This window comes from Glycine max, chromosome 9 (assembly GCF_000004515.6).
Source record: "Glycine max cultivar Williams 82 chromosome 9, Glycine_max_v4.0, whole genome shotgun sequence".
In the NCBI taxonomy this organism is placed as follows: Eukaryota; Viridiplantae; Streptophyta; class Magnoliopsida; order Fabales; family Fabaceae; genus Glycine; species Glycine max.
In genome coordinates, this window is record NC_038245.2 from 33,948,527 (window position 1) to 33,973,382 (window position 24,856).

Genomic DNA, 24,856 nt, shown 5'->3' on the forward strand with positions numbered 1-24,856 from the left:
TAAGACTAATTTTGATAAATTTTTTTGAAAGAATTAAAACATGTTTGCTTTTTTAAAAAAATACAATAGATTAATTAATTACTATTTTTTATCAGATAATTCTAGGGTTGTTTGGTGAAGGGTCACCTTTTGAATTCTATTTTTAATTACAAAAATATCTATGCTAATGGACCGTGGAAGGATCGACACGTTAAAGTGTAAATAAAGTAGTGTTTTCCAATCGCATGCATTCTTTTGTTTTTTAGGGTCACTTTTACTAATGTGCGAATTGGAATCCCTATTCATTGGTAGTTTCGTTTAGTGGTCATTCCTCTCTAAGGAAATTTCTTAGTAAGTGCTCCATGGTTTCAGACAAGTTAGTAGTTTTTAAATGAGTGCTTGCCCTTTCATGAGCTTATACTTTTTAATTGTAGAGTTAATTTCCATTTAAGCATAGGATTCTGCCTAGTGCCCATACAGGAAAATACTTATAGAACCAAAGAACATTTAATGCATCCTCTTAGATATTTTCAATTACTTAAATAAATGTTAGAAAAAAATATGTTTTGTGTCCATGCAATTTTTTAAAATCTTATTTTTAGTTATTGAAGTTTTGTATCATTCAATTCAATCCATGTATTTTATAAAAAAAAAAAACAAAATTTAGTCTCTTCTTATAGATTTTTCACAAACGACATTAACTATTAACTTTTATCTGAAGTGTCAAACAAAATGAGTTTTTTTAATTGATTAAAATAAAATAAAACTTGTTTTGCTTTTTTTTAAAAAAAAAAATTATTAATGTCTCTTCCAAAGATATCGAATAGTAACTTTCAAGGACTCCAACTTTGTTTTGGATTTCATCATCATTCTTTTAACCGTTATTATAGATTTTTTTTTGTATTTTCTTCTTATTTTGTTTGTTTCTTGAACGTTACTTTTTGACAATTCACACAATAAATAAATAGTGTAATATATTTGTCATGTAAGAAATGATGTCAAAAAGTTAATGCGTTTGTGAAAAATTTGTAAGGAGAGACTAAAAATAAGTTTTCTATGAAGTACATGAACTAAATTAAATAATATGAAACTTCAAGAAATAGAAATAAAATTTCATGAAAATATAAAAATAAAATATTTTTTTTTCATAAATATTTTAAGTTTAGTTTTTTCATCTTGTATTAATAATATTTATTAGCCTTTAATTTACTGACAGTAAAATTTAAAGTCTCACTAATGTAAATATATTTACATTTCAGTTTATAATAGCATTGTACATCTTTTTTATAACATTGATTTCTCCTAATTCTTTATGTAGTTATGTGAATAAAAAATTAAATATCTATTTATTTTTTTGCTGATAACTAATATAATTTTGTTAAATCTTATGAAATGTAAATATATTTATTCCAAATAAAATAGCCGAAAATAAAATTACTCTATTTAAATTACTAGAATATTATATCTTCAAAAAATTATTTATAGGCAAATGACAAAACAAAATTGAATGTTCTTTTAATACTTTCAACCATTTGAGTCTTTAAAACCTTTTCTATAAGAGGCTTATCATTATTTCTTTTTAATTTTTGAACGACATAGTTACAATTTAACTAAAAGAGAATTGTTAGCAACATATTCTTTAACGCATTTTTGATAAATTTTTTATAGTATTAATTTAAAAGTGAGTAAATTTCCTTAAAAAAATTATAATTGAGTAAATTATTTTTTTCTTATTTTAGGAAATACTATTATATTTTTTTGTTAATAATTTTAGTTTTTACTGTTAAATAACAATGTTGACATAATAATCACCCTAACAATCTGGTGACTTATAGGAACAATCACATGTAATTGTTTTTAGTAAATTGTGTATTTAATTTATCATTTGTTTAAAAAAGTTAATGATATCTTACTTATTGATTCATACTTCGTCAGTTAATGTTATTAATCGATAAATATGACTAAAACTAATGAAAGAAGAAAAGTATATGGATAAAAATGTGAAATTTACAAAAGTCTAATAAACAAAAAACCCATAATTAATCCATAAATGAATCTCTTTAAATTTTGTAACCTTTTAATAAATCAGTCAAATAGGAAGGTGCATGTGGAAAAGAGTTTGTTTGTTTGTTATTTCTCCTTGTCAAATTCATCAACCATGGTTACATGTGTATGGCAAAACGTAGATATTCCATCATACATGATTGAATTGCAAAAACTATTGGATAAGTATCTGAACTGAATTCTAAAGAATCTCATTCTAGTTACTCTACTATGGAACAATTAGAAGATTCTCTGGAAGAAAAAAAAAAAAAAAACATTGATTTGAGAAAAATAGAGCACAACTCCTGGAGTACAACATAAGGTTGTGAATTGTGAGAGAACAACATTAATGTGAAAACTTCAATCCAGCATGGAATGAAGATTCATATGAGAAACATAGTTTCTAGACTCTGCGTTGCTCACACGTGGATTGCACCCCACGTTGTTTCTTGTAGCTATATAACTAAAACCCATCATGCCAATGTCACTAAGCATGAAGCCTCAGTTGCACACATAGACATTAATCCATGTAGTTTGGATTCAACCACTTTCCAGGTTGCTTGCCACATGTTTGAGGAAATGTCTGAGCAAACTGTAGCATTGGCAACGACCATAATTCAGGGCTTTGTTAAGCGGCATTGCCATGAAGATGCAATCTATCTTTTCTCCAAGATGTTGGCCTCAAAAATTAGACCCAATGAGTTCACATTTGGAACTGTGCTTAACTCCTCCACTGCACTTGGAAATGTTGTTGTTGGAAAGCAGCTTCATGCTTGTGCAATGAAAATTGGCCTTAGTTGTCATGTATTTGTTGGTAGTGCTCTGCTTGCTTTGTATTTCAAGCTGAGTACCATAGAATGCCCAGAAGGTTTTCAGAGGTACTCAACATCCTAATGTGGTGTCTTATACAACTCTAATTTGTTGATATTTGAAGAGAGGGAGGTTTGAAGATGCTTTGCAGGTTTTCCATGAGATGCCTGAGAGAAATGTTGTCTCATGGAATGCGATGGTTGGTGGGTGCAGCCAAATGGGCCACAGTGAAGAAGCTGTGGATTTTTTTATTGGCATGCTTAGAGAAGGATTTATACCAAATGAATCTACATTTCCTTGTGTGATTTGTGCAGCTGCAAATATAACTTCCCTTGGAATCGGGAAAAGTTTTCATGCATGTGCAATCAAGTTTTTGGGGAAGGTTGATCAGTTTGTTGGTAATTCACTTATTAGCTTTTATGCAAAGTGTGGAAGCATGGAAGACAGCCTGCTAATGTTTGACAAGCTTTTTAAAAGGGACATAGTTTCATGGAATGCGATGATATGTGGTTATGCACAGAATGGAACAGGTGTTGAAGCAATAAGCTTGTTCAAAAGAATGGGTTCAGAAGGCTATAAACCCAATTATGTTACCCTTCTTGGGTTACTCTGGGCTTGCAATCATGCCAGTCTTGTTGATGAGGGCTACTCATATTTCAATCGGGCCTGGCTTGACAGCCCCAGTTTGCTGAAGTCTGAGCATTATGCTTGTATGGTTAACTTGCTCGCTCGCTCTGGACGGTTTGCAGAAGCTGAGGATTTTCTTCAGAGTGTACCTCTTGACCCTGGACTTGGATTTTGGAAGGCATTGCTTGCGAGGTGTCAAATCCACTCTAACCTGAAGTTGGGAGAGCTGGCAGCAAGAAAGATTTTGGCTTTGGATCCTGATGATGTATCGTCATATGTGATGTTGTCAGATGCTCATTCTGCAGCAGGTAAGTGGTCAGATGTGGCAACCGTAAGGACTGAAATGAAGGAAAAAGGGATGAAGAGGATTCCAGGTAGCAGTTGGATTGAAGTAAGAGGTGAAGTTCATCCCTTTCTTACTGGAGACCAGAATCATAATAAACAAGATGAAATTTATTTGATTTTAAAATTTTTCTTTGAGCATTTAAGGGAAAATGAGGATTCCGATTTGCTCAACATTTATTGGTATTTCAGTTCATAAACTAATGGGAATAGTTCTATTTGATACAGGGTTATGCCCTTCTGAATTTTAAAAGGGGTTGTATCATTTGCTTTTAGACTAGAGTATTCTATTTCTTGAGAAAGATGAGAGATTGGCCATTACTTGCTGTGAATTGTGAATTACTTTAACAGAGTAATTCAGAGGTTAGTAAAAAAAAGTAAAAAACTATAGCCAATGCTAAGTGATGGGCTGATGGCAGAGCTTTATGACGGTTTCCTTGGTACATAAAACTCATTTTCAATCTCTCATGCTGACTTACATGATTTACAGCCATGTTTCCCAGCTCTTTATTGTTAGATAAAAACTAGAAAAACCGTAACAGCAAACACATACAGTAGTTTCACATAGAATCAGAAAATAGTATAGAAGAAAAATAGCAACAGTTCTTCTTGGAAAGAAAATACAAACAATCGATACTTATATATATATTTAGAAGAGAAGTTTAGAGTAGCCTAGGTTGAAGTGTACAATGCGCTACCCTTTGAAAGAAAACATCCACTGCACTGGTAGAATAGGATATTTTGTGCTTCTTTCCCAAGATAGGTCAACCCATCAGACCGATCCTGTGTAGCAAAGAATTTTCGAACCCATGAACACCAATGCTCCAAAATGTTTTTAATAGTACCAATAAAAATTCTGTTTTCTGTATGTGTTTCACTTTGTGTGCTGTATCGTGTTTGTTTACCAGCAGGAAGATATAAAACTGACTCCAAAAAAATCTTCAACGTGCAAAACAGTTTTTAACTTATATAAAGCAAAGAACAAGTAAAAAAAACATTCCTAAAAAATTAGGAATTAGAAGGATTGGAAAAGATGATGGATAGTACTAGCTTTTATCTTTAGATAAAACTGAATGAAAAAATAAGAAGATATTTTAACTTTAAATTTAAAATTGTAAGTAAAAATATGTGCCAACATTTAATTCCTCAGGGTTTAGCTGCAAAATCTGCACCGAGACTTTAGATTTTGAAATTCTCAGTATTTTATGTCAATGCTAGAAGGTGCTTCACATAACTGCCTGCTGAAATCTAATTTAGCATCCAGCTATCATGGTAAAACTCTTACTCATGAGACTTTTACAGTTCACCACTGGTTGTGTATTATATAGCTTAAAACTTTGTTGATAACGGATTATTTTTCATGGACTGGTCATGCTGAATGTGGTTTCATCTATATGAATCCAAGATATGTGTAGCATTTTTCATCTATATGAATCTGGTTGCTTAATCCTGCCTAGGGTAGCTTTGCTATTCTTAGCCGGTCCCAAGCCCGGATAAAAGGAGAGGGTTGTGTTAGGCTTTCGACAGCCAACGTTAAACTTTGTCGAATCTCTATGACATGGATCTATTACGTAATAATGTGAATGCTAGGTCGTTGCCCGGAAGCAACGCGCTGTATGGCTCGAGTACAGTGTCAAAAGAGCAAGGGCCGCTGCATCGCCGCCCGGATGTAGTGAAAAGTAAGCAAGGGTTCCCACATTTTCGTGAACGGGTGTGGGTAAAGAAGCTAGTTCATGACAGGAGGATTCGCTTTGGTACATGGAATATAGGCACACTTACTGGAAAATCTATGGAAATAGTGGATGTTATGGTGAGGAGGAAGATCAATTTTATGTGCCTACAAGAAAATAAGTGGACAGGTGAAAAAGCGAAAGAATTAGACAACTCGGGATTTAAGCTGTGGTATACGGGAAAAATCAGATCAAGAAATGGGGTAGGGATTATTGTGGACAAAGAGTGGAAGAAGGATGTCGTGGATGTAAGAAGAGTAGGAGATCGTATCATAGTCTTAAAATTGGTAGTGGGACAGGACACCTTTAATGTTATTAGTGGGTACGCACCTCAGGTTGGGTTAGCAGAACACTTTAAGGTAAAATTTTGGGAGGATCTAGAAGGGGTACTTCAGGATATACCCCAAGGAGAGAAAGTTTTCCTAGGAGGGGATCTCAATGGACATGTAGGTAGCGTGGCTAGAGGTTTTGAGGGGGTGCATGGGGGTTTTGGCCTAGGAGAGATGAATGGGGAGGGTAAATCCATCTTGGAGTTTTCGGAGGCTTTGGATCTTTCTATAGCCAATACATGGTTTAAGAAAAGAGAGGAACATCTTATCACTTACAAAAGTGGAGGGACATGTTCTCAGATAGATTTCTTCCTTATCAGGAAGTCTGATAGGAAGTATTGCTTGAACTGTAAAGTTATTCCGGGAGAGAGCTTGACTACCCAACATAGAGTTTTGGTTATGGATGTAAGAATTAGAGATAGGGCAAAGAGAAGAAGTCCTCTGGTAGCACCAAGGATCAAATGGTGGCACTTGAAGGGTGAGAAACAAGGAATCTTCCAACAAAAGATATGGGAGGGTTGGTGTGGACAATCACAAGGAAGTGCAAATGATATGTGGAACAAGATGTCCCAAGAGATTATTAAAGTGGCTAAAGAGACGTTGGGTGAATCTAGAGGTTTTGGACCTAGGGGTAAAGAATCGTGGTGGTGGAATGAAAATGTTCAGAGCAAAGTTAGAGTAAAAAAGGAGTGTTTCAAGGAGTGGTCTAGGTGTAGAAATTCTGAAACTTGGGATAAGTATAAGATAGCTAGAAATGAAACCAAAAAGGCGGTGAGTGAGGCAAGAGCCCAAGCTTTTGACGGACTATACCAAGCTCTAGGAACCAGGGACGGAGAAAGATCTATATATAGGCTTGCTAAGGGTAGAGAGAGGAAGACTAGAGATTTGGATCAAGTAAAGTGTGTTAAGGATGAAGAAGGCAAAGTCTTAGTGCATGAAAAAGATATCAAGGAAAGGTGGAAGGCGTATTTCCACAACTTATTTAATGATGGATATGGATATGACTCTAGCAGTCTAGACACAAGAGAAGAGGACCGGAACTATAAGTACTATCGTCGGATTCAGAAACAGGAAGTAAAGGAAGCGTTGAAAAGAATGAGTAATGGTAAGGCGGTGGGGCCAGACAACATACCTATTGAAGTGTGGAAAACTCTTGGAGATAGAGGTCTTGAGTGGCTCACCGAACTCTTTAACGAAATTATGAGGTCAAAACGCATGCCGGAGGAATGGAGGAGAAGCACGTTAGTGCCAATCTATAAGAACAAGGGGGATATACAAAATTGTGCAAATTATAGGGGAATCAAGCTCATGAGTCATACCATGAAATTATGGGAAAGAGTGATCGAACGGAGATTAAGAAAGGAGACTCAAGTTACTGAGAATCAATTTGGTTTCATGCCGGGAAGGTCGACCATGGAAGCGATTTATTTATTACGGCAGGTGATGGAGCAATATCGCATGGCCCAACAAGACTTGCACTTGATTTTTATTGACTTGGAGAAAGCGTATGATAGAGTGCCTAGAGAGATTTTGTGGAAAGCTCTAGAGAAGAAAGGGGTTAGGGTTGCATATATTCGAGCTATCCAAGATATGTATGATAGGGTATCGACTAGTGTTAGGACACAGGGTGGAGAGTCAGACGATTTTCCCATCACAATTGGTTTACATCAAGGGTCAACCCTTAGCCCCTACCTTTTTACCTTAATTCTGGATGTCCTCACGGAACAAATCCAAGAGATAGCACCGAGATGCATGCTTTTTGCAGATGACATAGTCCTCCTTGGAGAGTCGAGGGAGGAGTTGAATGAGAGGTTGGAAACTTGGAGACGAGCTCTAGAAACACATGGCTTTCGCCTAAGCAGAAGCAAATCGGAGTATATGGAATGTAAGTTCAACAAAAGAAGGAGGGTTTCTAACTCAGAGGTGAAAATAGGAGACCATATTATCCCTCAAGTCACACGGTTTAAATATCTTGGGTCTGTAATACAGGATGATGGGGAAATTGAAGGGGATGTGAATCATCGCATTCAAGCAGGATGGATGAAATGGAGAAAAGCATCGGGGTGTTATGTGATGCAAAGGTACCGATCAAGCTAAAGGGAAAGTTTTATCGGACTGCGGTAATACCGGCGATTTTGTACGGAACAGAATGTTGGGCGGTCAAGAGTCAACATGAGAATAAAGTAGGTGTAGCGGAGATGAGGATGTTGCGGTGGATGTGTGGTAAGACTCGACAGGATAAAATTAGAAACGAAGCTATTAGAGAGAGGGTTGGAGTAGCGCCTATTGTAGAGAAGATGGTGGAAAATAGACTTAGGTGGTTTGGGCATGTAGAGAGAAGACCGGTAGACTCTGTAGTGAGGAGAGTAGACCAGATGGAGAGAAGACAAACAATTCGAGGCAGAGGAAGACCCAAAAAGACTATAAGAGAGGTTATCAAAAGGATCTCAAAAATTAATGGTTTGGATAGAAGTATGGTACTTGATAGAACATTATGGCGGAAGTTGATCCATGTAGCCGACCCCACCTAGTGGGATAAGGCGTTGTTGTTGTTGTTGTTGTATGAATCTGGTTGCTTAATTTATGCAGTTTAAGTAGCTCATTTTGCTGCTCTTAATGGGAACGGGTGCACTGTTAATGGAAAGTTTTTTCTGATTTCCAATATAAAATATCATCAACTTCAAAGAAATGAACCTTTTCTCATTGGTATGCACCTTTATTTTACAGGGAATTTTCTCTCTAGCTCCCTGAAAATTTTGTCTAATTCAATTTTAGTCTTCCAGACCAGCTACAAAATTTAAAAACCTTATACATCACTGGACCTCATACTTCATAAGCATGTGGATTATACTTTGAACCCCTTGAAGATTTAGACACATTGGAAACAATAAATTTTAGTCAAAGCTAACAATGAAGAAGCCATCTGCCATCCATACTCTATAAATAAATAAATCTAATTGCTAAGGCCCAGAAATTGAATGGATCAATCCTTAATGATGCATTACTCTTCATTTTTACTGTAATTATGTGTTACGTGCAGGGAAAAGCTAGCTGAACTTCGAGGGTCAACACCTCCAAGAAGAAGAAGAGAAGAAGAAAGCTAAGGGAAGAAATCTGCTATTTCATTCATTCATGCCCCTCAATGGTTTACAAATGCTTTTATTTATACCAGTTCCCTAATAACGGAATTTGTCATTTTGTGTAAAGGGAATATTCTAGAAATCATTAACAATTCTGCAATTTGTATTCCATTTTCACAATCCAGGTTTGCTCCCTTTCACGCCACTATTCTTCATACGTGCACCAACCTTAAAGCAAGCTTGCTGTTTGCACCACATTTTCTGCTAGTTGAGCATGGAACCCGTGTGTTTGCTACCCTTGTACCTCCTTCTACCTATCATTCTGTCTGTGCATAAGCTTGCCCCTTGTCTATCTTAATTTAATAGGTTCATTACTTATTTTTGTTGGTATAATTATTAACCAAAGAAGAAAACTATAATGCAGAACAGTTCAAATGCTTGCAGTATATGTTCACTTTGCGTCACAGCAGGCAGGTGTTGATGGTTTTCCTTATGATTCATCATGGACACAGTCACCTTTCTTATGATAACGTTTGTAGATTGATAGTAATTCAGAGCATAGAAGAAACAGTTCATATCCTCAATTTTGGAACATCTTTAACTTTGGTGTTTCTACCTTTAAATCAAAGTGATTGGGTAGCCTATTCACCTTTGCAGACCAGAAACTTGTGAGAACAAAACTACACTAAGAGAAATGCTAGTTGCACATCTGCATTGATTCATTGAACACTTCACTCACGTCTGAGTACGCGGCATAATAAGTAAATATGCTGAAAACGAGGTGTCACCATATTATAATCAGATGGTGGAAACTATATAGATGTAAGGTAATTAGTGTGTTATACTCAAAATGCAAAGCAAGGAAGGATTAACATAGTCAAATATCATACTCGCATTGAAAAATGGAGGTTGACATTACTTTGATCACCGAAAGATTGGCAACATCGATTTAGTTCCTCAATGATGAAAAATGATTTGGGTATGTTTAAATAAACTTCTTCATAAGCACTTATAATGGACCGATTTGTTTAAATTTAAAATAAGTATTTTTTCAGAAAAGTGAGATAGAATTTACTTCTCAATATAAGCAATTTTTTTTTTAAAAAAAAACAAAAGCAATTTAGACAAACATATTAAGAAATTAAAAAGTAACTTATTTGATTAAAATAAGTATTTTTTTAAACAAATAAGTTTAAACGGACTCTACATTATGGCAACCCTTTTCATAATGTAAAATTACATTCCAAAAAAACCTACAAGATGTAAGTAAGAGTAGCATGAAATGATTTTCTATTTTGTAATGTAGGTTGTGTTGTTTATTTAAAATTTAATTTTTTGGTAAAATATAATTTTGAATCTCTTTACTTTAAGTAAAATTTGGTTCTAGTCCCTGTATTTTCTAATCCACTATTTTGGTCCCTATACTTTTTTAGTAAAATTTGGTTTAAATAAACATGTGTATTTAGTCCTTAAATTTTGAAAATTATATTATTTTAATTCTTAAAATCAATCATTTGTATTATAGGGAGGGACTAAACCAACATATTATTTAAATTTTGAGTTCAAAATGGTTTATGTTAAAGTATAGGAACTAAAACTAAACTTTATACTTGATCGGTTGGTCAACGAGACGTATGTAAGTCGACATAGCTCCATTTATCTTTTTTTTTTCACTTAGCCCGCCTCTCCCATGACTTTCCGGACCAACCCGGATCTGCCCTCGAAAGTCTCTCTTCATTTTGGGAGCAGAGCATGCAAAATCGAGCAATTAATCTTATAAAAATTTCCTCGAGTCTCTAGAAATCTATAAAAATGAAAAACTCAGGTGGAAGAACAAGCAAAAGGAGAGACGAAAAATACAGACTCAAAACATATTTTTACACTAATCATTTTTAAACAATAATAATCTTAAGGCCTTAGTTGGATTTTTTTAAAACAATTAGTAGTTGTTGTATGGGTGAATCAACATGATGGATGAGTCATTAGATTGGGAATAATTATTTGAATGGTTGAGGTTAAATATGAAGATTTGTTAAAGCAAAGAAAAAATCATAATAAGAAAAATAAATTAAAAAATTAAGTTATATACTTCAATTATTAACTCATTGGTTTCACCATTAACCCATATTTACTAAAGAAGTAAAATAAAAAACATAATTAGAAAATAAAGTAAAAAATGGGTCATGTGTAGGGGTAGAAATGAGCCGAGTAACTTGTCGAGGGCCTTTGGCTCAGCCTATGTAAGGCTCGGCTCGGTTTGTTTACCATAAAGGCCAAGCTCAAGCTTTTTAAAAAGCCTCTTTAGATAAAAAAAAAAAAAAAAAAGTCAAGCTCAAACTATAAAAAAAGCTTGTTAAGCTTGACAAGCCAGCTTGTTTAACTAACAATATTAATATTAATAATAATAATAATAATAATAACTTTATTTTATCAAATCTTATCTTATCTAGATTTTATTTTATCCAGATTTTATTCCATCTAGATTTTATTTCGTCCAGATTTTATTTCATCAAATCTTATCTTATCTTGTCGAGATTTTATTTTGTTTTGTTTATGGTCTTGGACTTAAAATAGATTTGTGAGCTTTGGGGCTGAGGACCTATATAACAACACCAAGGTTTTAGTTTAGGGAGTTTTTTTTCGGAGAGGAGAATAATTCTAGGATTTTAGAATTCTAGTTTTTATTACTGTTCATGCATACTTTTCACGTAGAATAAAATTCATTTTCTGCAATTTCGTTTCGGCTTCAATCTACAGTTTCGTTTCTACTGATTAATGGAATGCTAAGTCTCCAGCATTGTTTTCTCTTGAGGATCAAACACAGTTCTCTTTGAGGTTTTGTTATTACTATTGAATACTGATCAGTTTTTTTTCTTCACCAATTACTTTGTATTTGTTACTATTAATCCATGCATGCTTAGTGCTTGATTAATTGTCTCTGCGCTTAATTTACGTTCATGCTTAATGATCAGTTTCATTCATGATTAATTGGTGTATGTGTTGTTTAGTCACATAATGACAGCCTTATCTTAATTTTCACTTAGTAATTTAATTTAGGGTTGGATTAAGTGGTTGAACTGATTAAGGATAAATTCTCGTAACCTAGGATAAGAGACTTACTTGTGAATTAAGGGGAAACATGTTTTAATTCTGTTATTTTTTAATTCAAATTTGTTTGCTGTTTAATTTACAAAAATAAACAACCCCCCAGTTTGTTACTGTTTTATTACTATCTATTATGAACGTTTGATTGACCATTGCTCGTTGGGAGACGACCTAGGATCAATATGATTTTGATATACATTGTGCTTTAACGACTTGAATTCAATATAATTTTGTTTATCAATTATTTTTGGATTTGTACATTACTTATATGAAATTTTATAAGTTTCTTTTTTTAGTTAGTATTTCACTAGATTTTAAAATAATTAATTAATCAAAGACGTCTTTAAGCAAGCTTTTAAATAGGCTCGTGGCCAAGCCAGACTTTTATGTAAGCCGAGCTGAGCCTTAAAAAAAAGCCTATGACAGGTAATGAGTCAAGCTCAAGCCTTACGTATTCAACTCAAGCCAAACTCAAGCCTAATAAAGCTTAGTTTGGCTTGGCTCATTTCCACCCCTAGTCATGTGATAAAATTAGTGACCCAGTACCTTAATCAAATCGATTATCAATTCTACTTTAAAAACTATGTTTTAGTTGGGTAAAAAAAATAAAATATGACAAACAATACATAATTATAAATCACAGTCTAAAAATGAGGGGGTTGGGTAAAATACTTACTAATGTTTTAGTTGTAATTTTTGTTTTCTTAACTAGTATGATTCATGTGCATTCGTACGAATCATTATGATTATAAACATGCTTTAAATATATGTTTATAAAATTAAATAATTTTATTGAAACAAACATAATGAGTTAATTAAGTTCTTTAAAATAGCATAAAGGTTGAGACAATATTCAAAAAGAGAAAATATATTTATTTATAGTCTCACTTTTATTTCTAATTTTATTTAAGATATTATAAAATTGTTAAATTTAAATATGACTAAATTAGTTAAAATTATCACTAATAATAAATGAATTTCATATTAATGTGACATAGATTTACATATTTTTAAGTTTTGTCAATAATAATAATAGTAATTAGAATTATTTAATGATATTGTAGGTCTAATTTAACTTGATTTAAATTATCTTTTGATGTAAGTAAATTAATTAATAATAACATATCGAATAATTTGTAAATTGCAGTTGATATTTTAACAAACACAAGTAATAACTCCGTATCCCACCGAATGTCACCGTGAAGTCTCCGCAGCGAATTACCACACAGAAAAATCCTTTTCCGAGAAAAGGTGAGAATTGATGAGAAATTGAGAATAACTAATCTCCTGCTGTTCATGAAGTGCAGGCATTGCCCGCAACTAATAACCCTTTTCCGAGAAAAAATCTTTTTCCTGTTCTCCATAAAATATTTTTTTATTTCTTTTAAACCACTCTGAAGGCAATGCAATCATTCAATATTTTGTTGATAAGGCCATACATGCAATTTACATCTTTCATACAGATAATATTAATTTAATAATCAGTAACTCTTTTATATATTATTTTAATATATTTTTTTTAACTTTCATAGGTAAATCATTTGTTATCATCTTCACCGTAGAAGCTCGCTTTGAAAATATATACTATAGATTTGAGTACTCAAAGAGAGTGACTAAGGTGTCAATTATTGTATTTAGATATATAATTAATGTTTATTAAAATTTATATAGGTCATTTGATATATATTTTCTTTAACTATATGATATAAATATTTTTTATATTTTTTTAATATTTATTTATTATAATAAAATTTGTCTTAGACTCTAACTCAATAAAACATCCTTTGTTCATGATTTATTTTTCTGCGGGAGTTCACAGGCTTCATACCGTTGACTTTTGGCACTACGCAAGGGTTGTTTACATTATCTTAAAGATAAGCCGCATTATAAATTGTGCCATTTGTATGTTTGATCGTAACACAGTAAGACTTTAAATCATATATTATTTTGCTGAAAAAGATGCATATTATTTGTGAATATTGTTTTGTTGAAATTATTTTCCTTTAAACCATATTAGAATGATGTGAAGTATAACTCAATTTGCTATTAAAAAATCAAAAACTAAAATATATTTTGCATTCTAAATAATAAAATATTTGAAATCCGTTTTTATAAAAAATTTAATTTTTTCATTCTTGTAAAATTAAAATATATTATTTTTATTAAATTCAAATATAAGCTTATATTTAATGAAAATTTCTTGAAGAATTTTTTAAAGTGAAGAAACTATTTCTTTCCATTGAAGCAAATTTATGTGACAATGAGAGTTTTTTTAAAAATAATATATGTATCTTTTGTAAAAAGTAATTTTTTAACAATAAAAAATAATATTTATTTAATCCATAATAACATTATAATTAAATAAAAATAAAAAAGATATAAAATATTAATTTCTTGAAATTTGTTAGAGTTTCTTATCGTTGTGTAGGCTATTGTTTCGTTAGAGGTGCCGTGATTATGGTGTTTGATGGTGGTGGGTGGGCTGCACTCATTCTTGCAATTTTTTTTTTTTAATTTATAACCATTTTTAACCCTCACAAATCATGATTTTAAATTTTACATTAAATAAACAACACATATAATCCAAATCAAACAGTAACATTTTTTAATTTAACGAGAACAAAAAAAAAATAGTAGAAATTTAGCAGAAACTAAATTCGAACAATTTTATATTTACGAGGATAAAAAATATATATTTTAACTAAAATCAAAATACATCAAATCCACTTTATAAATTCAAACTCATCAAAATTTGGAATTGTGACTGCGTGAATATAGTTTGCCAAGTCAGATAGGAAAAAGAGAAAAACAGTAAAAGTACCTTTCAAAGAACATAGTCTTACGAGGCACCAATAAGATTTGAGTTGAACAAACGAAAAATTTTACATTTGATACACATGAATAGCATGTAAAATTCCGTTATACTTTTTCTGACTTAAAATTACAATACATTGCATAACTAAGATGAGCTATGTAGCAATGCTTGATCATCTTCTCGTGTTGGCGGTAGGGGCATAACTCCGTTCTGATTCTCGGCTTCTGAACTAGTAGACGGTTTTGCACCATTAGTAATAATATTTTTCAACCAAGAACCTTGAAGCCTAGGGGACCCTCCTCTGTTTGAATTGTTAGGGGTCTCAGGACCATTTTTAACATTATTAGTAACATTATTGGTAACTCCTAAGAGGAACCGGTATGCTACTTTGCTTGCTGATACAATCTCAGTTTTAGCTTGCCGGAACTGCAATGGCCAGGGTATGATCATCAGGGCAATCATACATAGAGTTTCTCAAGATATGCCAATACTAATAACTATGTAATTTAAACATTCAAGCCAAAAGCACAAGAACAGCCAGGCTGTGGTGACTGGTGAGATAATTCTATAAAATAGTTAACACAAGACAAGACCATAAGTCTGGATTTTGAAAGTTGTTTCTTACCCGTAATGCTGTATTTCCAGCCACTTCCATAGCAGTATCACCAGCATTGGCAAACCTATTAACCCAACCTGTCATGGAAGTTGTAAGAATACACAGTGGAAACAGAAAAGTAATGTACAGAAGCAATAATTCACAAGTTGGATGGATCAATGCTTAAACCTCCTTCACTTAGCAAGTTAGCATATAAATTTAAAACAAGAAGTGGGAAATTATCTTATATACCCTAAAACCCAATTACATTGGGTGCAAGTGCAAGTACTTCTGAAACTACCAAGTTCATTTTTCAGGTATAAGCATATCTATCACCCTTCCCTATAACACTAATTGCCTTAACTATATCATTTTACAACTTCCACTCCCTATATTCAAATGACACACTTGAAATCCAAGCCAACAACATTTTTTCTTAAAATAAAATGCATATTGATCTAAATAGATATGTTCTTCTACCATACAAAATTAGTAAGAAAGCCAATAGAATGGAACTTGGGTTACAGTATGATAATGAGCATATAACTATCTAACAGGAATTGGGTTTCCTCAAAGATAAGTATCAAAGTTGACTGGGAGAAACAATATCTCAAACAGAGAAACTTCACAGGTAAAATCTAGCATGCTGTCCGAAATCAGTAAAAGATGGAAAAAACTGTATTCAGAAACAATGTATTACAGAGATGAATTCTGCAATACCCACAGGGATGTTCATGGATACGGGTCACCCACGAACCCGAATTGATCAAAACCGATCCAAACAGTTTGGGTTTGAGTCATTTATGTATTTGGGTCAAAATGGAACCAAACCGATCAAAACCGAAAACGATCAAAACCGTTCATGTACAGGTTGAGTTATGGGTTTAGATTTATAAATCCAATCAAAACCGAATTGAGCCGATCAAATTTTTTAGATTTGTTTGGTTTGACTTTAAATATTGTTAATAGTAAGACTTAAGTGTTGGAATTGCAAGTATTGGGAATACTAGTGTTGAAACTTCTTAATGTATTACTTTTAGATACATTGTTATTTGTTTCACCATTTTTTCCATATTTACTTTTTCTGTCATGTTTATAATACTAATGGATCATATTTTGTTCATTTGTTTCAACAAATCTAGTTGCAACAAGTCTGATTGTAGAAAATCTAGTCGCAACAAAGCTTATTGCTAGAAATTAGTTTGTAGGGAATAATTGTGATTCATACTATTATAAATCTCGTTGAAGAATATTTTGTTTTAATTTATATTAGTCTATTTTAGAATATTATGTTGATGATATTAAATGAATCAATTTACTACTTTTATACATTTGATAATAGTGTGTTAATTGTATTGGATATTTAAATGAATCATAATATAAAAAATGATTTTAAGAAGAAAAAAAAAGATCAAAATTTAAATTGGTAACCCGTGAGCCCGAACCGAACCAAACTGCTCATGAATGGGTTGGGTTGGATTTCAAAATAAAAAAAATTGTGAAAATTGAACCAAACCAAACCGATCAAATTTGATTGAGTTAGGTCCTGAGTTTGACTAAAACCGGCCCACGAACACCCCTACACAGAGCTAAGTCCAACTCACATTACTTATAGAAAAGCACAAGAACTAACTCCTGTCACTCCACTACCTGTCTTCCTAATTCATATTAAGGTGATACATATGGTATCTCTAATTTCCAAGGTTCTCAAGGTAGGTTGAACCTGTCCGGATGTTCCTTAAAACCGCTTTGTTCACAAACCAGTGAAGAACCAGTGCAAACTGGCGGTTTGTATGGTTTGCACCGGTTTCGTGAAAAGGCATTTTTTTTAAGAAAAAAAAAAGGGTCAAAAGTTTTTGCAGAGAAGAAGAATGTGAACCAAACAAAGATTTGCAGTGAAGAGATGAATGTGAGCCAAAAATTTGCAATGAAAAGGAGTAAGAATGGTGAGCTGAAGATGGAAGGTTCGTGAAGAAGAACAAGAGTGAAAGCTGAAGGTGAGCACAGCTTCACCGCCAGTCTTGCATTTTCCAACTTCAAAAGAAACTTGAAAGTGAAAGGGAAGACCAATCTGAAATGAAAGGTCGTGGAAGGATTATCTTCTAGCTAACCAAGAGTTTAACTTTAAAACGTTGAAATGCCCACTGCCCAAGTAAAATTTAAATTTAATTTGCTCACTGTCCAAACAATAAAGCTCGTGGCTCTATTCTTATTCTATGAGTGTGAATTTTACTTTAATGAAGCAACCACAGGTACAAAGACATTATTATAGTATACATAAATAAATTATTTTTTAAGAATAATTTAATTAATTTATTCTTTTAAAATACTAAATAGTTTGAAAAAATAACAAGCAAACAATTTATCATACATGTCAGTGTTGTTAAAAAGTGGTTATGGTGGCGCCATGGCGGTATGGTGTCGCAGGTTTTCGAAAAAACACCACCAAATAGCGGTGGCGTTGCGGGTTTTGTATGGCGGCCGCCATAGCCATAGCGGTTGTTGCGGAATGGCGGTTATGGCGGAAGAGAGCTTTTTTTTTTTGAAATTTTCGCAACGCGTCGTATTGGGCCGACCCGACCCAACCCTAACTCGATTTTCGCATGCAAAAGGAGACAAAGAGCGAGAGCACAAACAGAAACAAGTGAACTCCAGCGGCACCACGCGAGCTCCAGTGCGATGGCGGCACGTTTGACGACGGCGACGGCGAACTCCAGTCTCCAGCACGACGACAGCAGCAGCAACACGCACCAGGTACGCAGCACCCCGCACGCGAGCACCCTGCACCACACACGCGAGCACGACGCACCACGCAAACGACGAACGGACGGCAACGGCGAAAGTATGCGACTGGTTCTGTTTTTTTTTTTTTTTGTTGTTTCTTTGTTCTGTTATTTTTTTCTGTTTGACACCCGTTTTTTATATTTGGTTCGGCTTTTTTTTTTTTCTGTTTGACACCCATTTTTTATTTTTGGTTCTGTTTTTTTTTTTCTTTCTGTTCAGCCCTCTTCTAGATATATATTGTTTTGTTAATATTTATATGTATATATAAATATTTATATATATATATATATATATATATATATATATATTTTTGGTCCGCCATGACGTCCGCCATTTACCGTTACGTCATCCGCTATATTTTTATGGCAGATTTTTGGCTTTCGGCCATGAACCGCCATCCGCCATTAACAACATTGATACATGTACATAAGGTAACATTTGATATATTATATGTATTAAATTATGTATGATAATTTTAATAAATAGATGATAATAATATATTTTAAATTATAACTTAAGGTTGTATATACTGAATTTTAAAAAAATATATTTTATTAAAATCGGTTTGACCACGTTCCAATTACAGTTGAATTGTTAAACCTTGAATCAGTATCTTCACTGGTTCGATTTTAAAAACCTTGCTAATTTCCACTTGTATATCCCATTTCACTCCCCTGCATTTCTTCTTATTTCTTCTGATATATGACTTACAAACCGAAGGCCCATGACTGAGTTAGATTGGAATAACCAATTCCTGGGGCCTTACACATACCATAGAATTTACATGATACATCCCTATATATCACTAGGTCATCATTGAGCAAAACATTAACAATGAACATCATAAAAGCAATATCATAGTAGCATAGTTACATGTTTACCTGGAAGTTTTGGTACACCAAGTCTTTCACAGAATTCATCACAGAAGTGATTGCAGTTTTTGGACAGCAGATCATATGAACTCCCAGGCCACTCTCTACTGAGTTCTCTCAGTATTTGATTTAACTTGAAAATAGAAAAGTTTGTTTTCCCTAGAACAATGGATTCACGATATGTATACATTGGATTCTTTCCAGAAGGGCAACTAAAAACCCCGGTACCTTGCTCACAGAACCCAAATGACCATTCATCATCTCCAAAAACCTGTAATGGCAAAACAATCTTAAATATGTCAGCACAAGATAAAACAGCAGGCCTACCATATGTCAAGGAAGCAGAAGTGAGTAAATGAAAAAAAAAAATGACCTAAAAGATGCAAGCATACTATATGACCAGATAAACAACAAAAAAGTAATATCATGAAGGTGACAGTTTCTGTTTAAGCAGAACCACAATATCAACGAAGATGCAAATATTGATACCCTCCCTTGAGAAAAAATAAATAAACAAACAGACTTCATCACCATATTTACTATGTAGAAGCCAGTAAAAACAAAAGATAGGTTCCTTTTGCTATCTGAGACTGGGAATGCCAAATTAACATATAATCAGATCAACAATGAGAAGAGTCATATTTTTATAGTTTCCTACACTTAGTATCTCAAGTAAATGAGTTAAAATTGCCATACAAAATTCCCAAATTAAGGATTAAAGGGTACAAGTCACAGAAACATAGGTTCACACCACTCTTAGTTTATTGTGCTTCTCAGAATAAAGAAGATTAAAAGTCTACAAAGAACTTTGAGTTTTATTTTACAAAATTATGTTCATAGAAAAATGTCTGGTAGTATTCATCGTTCCAAGGTATATTAACCTAATATGTAACTACTCCTGTCACATGTCCCCTTGCTTTGAGCATTAATCATGCCTAATAAATGTGTTCATACCTCCTCCCAAGTCCTAAATTCCTCTAGAGTATTCTAGGTCATGCAATACAGAGAACAATGCAATTTGGTATTTCACATGACTGGATCAAGCCAGCCATAACAAATGAACAGCACATACCGAATCAGAGAAGAATAGTGTAATTCAACTTAGCTAGAAAAAATCCGAAATTGTCTAGGTGTTGATAGGCCTGTGAATTCATTGTCAACAAATGATACTAAAGATTTCCATTCTAATTTTTCCCAGAAACAGATATATATACCCAATCACAACAGTTGCAGCCATACCATACATCACCTCTACTAGCCAGTGTCCATATCTCAAATTTCTCTCTTCATTTCAGTATGATCACTTTTCACACCACAGCAGCGAGCCAGTTACAACCACACACTCCACAGGACCTAAAAACCACCTCAAACACTTAACTGCCACAATAATCCAAGGTACCCCACTTTATTATACAATAAAGATAGAAACAACTAGAAGCAGAATCTAGTATATCTCTAACATACAATTTACCATCTTCTCAATCCGACAGCATACATGTAATTCATACGTGCTGAATAATGAACGAATATTAATATCTGCACCAGCACCACAGACACCAGCAATATCAAAACTCCCATCATAACTAACATAACTAACAATCACTTAGACACCAAGTTAATTTGCTGTTTCCTACACTGCTTCATGCAAACAACACCCAAAAAAAATATCAAAACCCTAAAAATTACCAAGGTAAAATAAATGAAATTCTAAATATAGCAGAAGAGTCACACATTGGGCAATTAAACTCCCCCAATCAAGTGCCCCACAAAACAAGAACAAGAAAAACCAGATCCAATAAACAGTGTGAATCCTAAAAAAAAACAGAAACATTGATTTCTACGAAATTTAGAGGAGGAACAAAACCTGCACAGCGCTGTGGAAGATGCCACCAAGACCAATCCCATCCTTGAAGATCTTGTTGATCTGAACAATGGTGCTGTTGGTTTTCTCGGATCCACTATTCGTCACATCGTATATATGCAGTACCACATCCGTCATCTTTCCCTTTCACCCACCACACACAACAAACACAAGACCCAAACTTTAGACAACCCCACTTCACCTTTCTCTCTCTAAACGCTATTCGCCTATCTGGGTGTCTCTCTCTCTCTCTACGATTTGATTCGGCTTCAAGATTCAGCAACGGATGGTGTTCTCTTTTCGTAAATTGAATCAAGATTCGGCCTTGGGATCCCGGAAAACCCTCCAATTTCACCGTCCCAAGTTTTTTTCTGTCCGGAATCGAAAGATTTTCGTGTTTCTCTCGTGAATTTATATTCTAGAAGGAGGGAACATAACAGAGAGAGAGAAAGAGTATGTAACAGACCAAAGCTGATAAAAGAAGAATTGAAAAGAACGGAAAAGAAAAGAAAAAAAGGATTATCAAAAGACATTTTTATCCTCCTGTGAGGTGTGAAACTACATGAAATGCTGTTGTCTTTATTACAGCTGGTTGCCACTAGAGACCTGTTTGGCTAATGATAATAAGTGGGAGTTAGGAAATGTGGGCTCCGCATGGTCATTATTAACGGTCACACATACAGGCTGCTAACGATGTTGCAATGACAAAATAGTCCTCTATTTTTCTGTTTGTAAATTTTGAATCTTTTTATATTTGAATAAAGTTTGTTGGATAGTTAAACATGTTTATTATAAATTATTACTTAGTTATTAATATTGTTTCTTTTGTTGTTGTTATAATGGTGAATTTACCACCAATCTTAAAGGTTGATGGATGTATGGTTTCTGGTGCATCAAATTATCGTGGTACTCGCATTGTTGCTCATTGTCACGTCGACGACCGTTGTCCTATCATCCTAGTATAAGGGTTTATTTTGGTCAAATTTAGTTGTAGGATTTTAGTAGATATTTTTGTACTTTAAATTAATGTTAAAATCTTATCTTGATAACTAATCTTAAAATTTATTAAGTAATTTTATAGTGAAATTTTAATTTAATAAGGAAAAAACGTTTAAGATATTAGATTTAAATCTTATTATTTAGCGATTGTTACAAATAATAGGATTTAAATATAACATCTTGTGAATTTTTTTAATTTCAAGCTAGCTATTACAAATTTGAATCAAAATAATTAGTGTCCGTGCACGGGCTTACTGAGGTAGTAACTATGTATAAACTATACAGTATGTTGACAATGTTGTTTTTAAATATATAACATTCTCTTAAAAATATATATAATATATTTGTTTTAAACTATACAGTATACATACATATATATATATATATATATATATATATATATATATATATATATATATATATATATATATATATATATATATATACTTGATAATGTTCATGCGATGCTTACTGAAGGAGGTAGTAATTTTTTTTATGTATAAACTATACAATATGATTTAAATCTTATCATTAAGTGATTATTACAAATGTTGCCAATTAAAGAATGTTAGTTTAATATTTAATGCTATATTTTAAAAGGAATTTTTAATTATTTAAAATAGATAAAATATTTATATTTTTAATAAAACACGTACACCATTTCTTTAATGGAAAGAAATGAGGAGCAAGGATTGTTGGAAACATGCCAACTTAAGTTTTTGTTATGATTTTTTAAATCGATTTTTTTTATTAAATATTGAGTCTTTAAAATCATTATTTATTGAATTTAATACATATCCAATAATAACAATATAAAATAATTTTATATTATTATTATAATTTTTAAAATAATTATTATAAAAATCATTAAACTTATGAGATGGTGATTTATGATGGATTCATCCGTTCATGTTTGACTACATTAGAGTACATATTGAGGTAAAACTTAGGAATGATTTTATCTTTTTCTTCTTTTTACCATTGAAATGACAGTGAATTGATTATTTTCTTTATATTTTCAGGAACATGGAGAAGAGCATTGGAAAAATGATATATTGCAACAAGTCAATTGATAGATTCTTATTTGATTTAAATCATTGCATTGTAATTAAGTAATACTTTGAATTGTAATTATTTTAATTGCTTCGAGATTCTTGTTTGTTTTGTTTTTTTAAAAATAATTTATTATTTGATTTAATTAAAGAATTACTATATGATATGATAATCATTGAGTAAAGTTTTTTACATCCGAGGGTGTACAAACATATTTTTCTTATTTTAAAATAATTTAAATTTATGATTGAATGACGGTATAAAATTGTTTTACATCATTTAGATATTAATCTAATAATAAAATCAAATTCAAAATTGAGTTTTTACATACATGCATGAAAATGGAGTAAGTTTGATTCGTGTGATTTTAGAAAGAGTAAATTTACAAATTTCTCTCTTTCCATTTACAACAAAATCAATTTTATTTTGCATAAAAATCAATTTTATATACAACAAAAATTGATTTTTTATATAAAACTGATTTTTTTTTCTAAAAAAAATAATTTTTCTTTGGTTTTTAGATAAAATATATTTTTTTTTATCTAAAAGAATCAATGTTTTAGGTACAAAAAATTGATTTTCTAGATAAAGGAATCGATTTTCTTTGACACAAAAATATTATTTCTCACCTACTTCTCTTAAACCAAACATGACAACATTTCATTTTATTTTTACTTTATTTTTTCCTTTTTTAAATTATCTCTTATTTATCCTATTTCTCTCCTATAATTCAAACATGCATACTCTTAAGGTTTAAATATATTTAATTTTTTTATATATATCTGATTTTATTTTTGAATCCTGAATAAATTTTTTATTATTCTAAATCTATGATATATTAAAATTTTTATTTCAAATCTTATACTCACTTTGATCATATGACATCATTTTAATCACTATTTCAATACATATTAACTGTAGAATAATGTTATATTATATTACTTAATTGAGACTTAAAACAAAACTTTTATTATATTAAGAAACATTAAAAAAAATTATGGGAAAACTCAAAATAAAAATACTTAATACGTAATTTACTACTACAATACATAATAAGATGTAATTAAATATTATTTGTCTACTTATTTTACTAATAAGTTATGCTTTTGATAAGATGTTTACATTATTGAACTAGACTAGATAAAACCAAAAGTCGTTACGTTTCCACTCTCCGATGCGTACTGCATTTCACGTTCCCCAACCAAGTCACAACACACACCGTGAAAACCTAGAGCTCATGGGTCTCCGACACCATCCTCAGCCACGTCGACTCCGACAAATTCTTAGTGCATTACCACAACTTATCCGAGAAAGCAGTTGTCGGCCTTCACCGCCTCCGACCACTCCCCTTGCCGGAGAGCCACCATGAATTCAACTCCGGTGACAATGTAGAAGCCTTCCGCAAGGACCGCTGGTGGGAAGGCCGCGTCACCGAAACCCTAGGAAATGGAAGGTTCATTGTGTCTTTCAACGACTCAGAGGAGATAACGTTTTCAAAAGAATTGCTAAGGGCACCCCTCCAGTGGATCAATCAATAATGGGTCTCTGCAGTCAATTCATTGGGATAAAAATGGTCCATAAACAATACTCACTAGATTTGTTGTGGAGAAAGGTTCTTTAAAGCCAATTCTTAGCGGGAAAAAAGGTTCTATAAACAATACTCACATGATGGAGAAGGAGAATCATTTTTTTGTGGAGGTAGACTCTTTGGTACGTTTTTTTTTTAATTATTTGAGGGAGAGAGGTAGGAGAAAGTCACATTCTGATTTTTGCAATTTATATCACAATGAAAGATGTAATAAAGAAAATTGGGTCATTTTAAAGGAAAAATT

General features: G+C 32.6%; 1 protein-coding gene and 1 pseudogene across 3 annotated transcripts; one reads left to right on the forward strand and one right to left on the reverse strand.

Moving 5' to 3' along the window:
* Positions 1–2,067: 2,067 nt before the first annotated feature.
* LOC100805514 (pentatricopeptide repeat-containing protein At5g42450, mitochondrial-like) lies at positions 2,068–4,112 on the forward strand (annotated as a pseudogene).
* A 10,797-nt stretch (positions 4,113–14,909) lies between these two features.
* On the reverse strand, positions 14,910–21,519 carry LOC100814440 (deSI-like protein At4g17486). Of its 3 annotated transcripts, none has more exons than XM_041005442.1 (5): positions 20,976–21,112; positions 20,351–20,464; positions 19,121–19,382; positions 15,486–15,553; positions 14,910–15,286 (listed from the first exon to the last, which is right to left on the reverse strand). In XM_041005442.1, the coding sequence occupies exons 2-5, from the start codon at positions 20,351–20,353 to the stop codon at positions 15,005–15,007; spliced, it is 615 nt and encodes a 204-aa protein (XP_040861376.1). In that variant the 5' UTR covers positions 20,354–20,464; positions 20,976–21,112; the 3' UTR covers positions 14,910–15,004. The 3 variants fall into 3 exon arrangements, with proteins under 3 accessions (XP_040861376.1, XP_040861377.1, XP_003533983.1); XM_041005443.1 differs by lacking the exon at positions 20,976–21,112 and adding an exon at positions 20,576–20,642; XM_003533935.5 differs by lacking the exon at positions 20,351–20,464 and having other exon boundaries at positions 20,976–21,519.
* Positions 21,520–24,856: the final 3,337 nt, after the last annotated feature.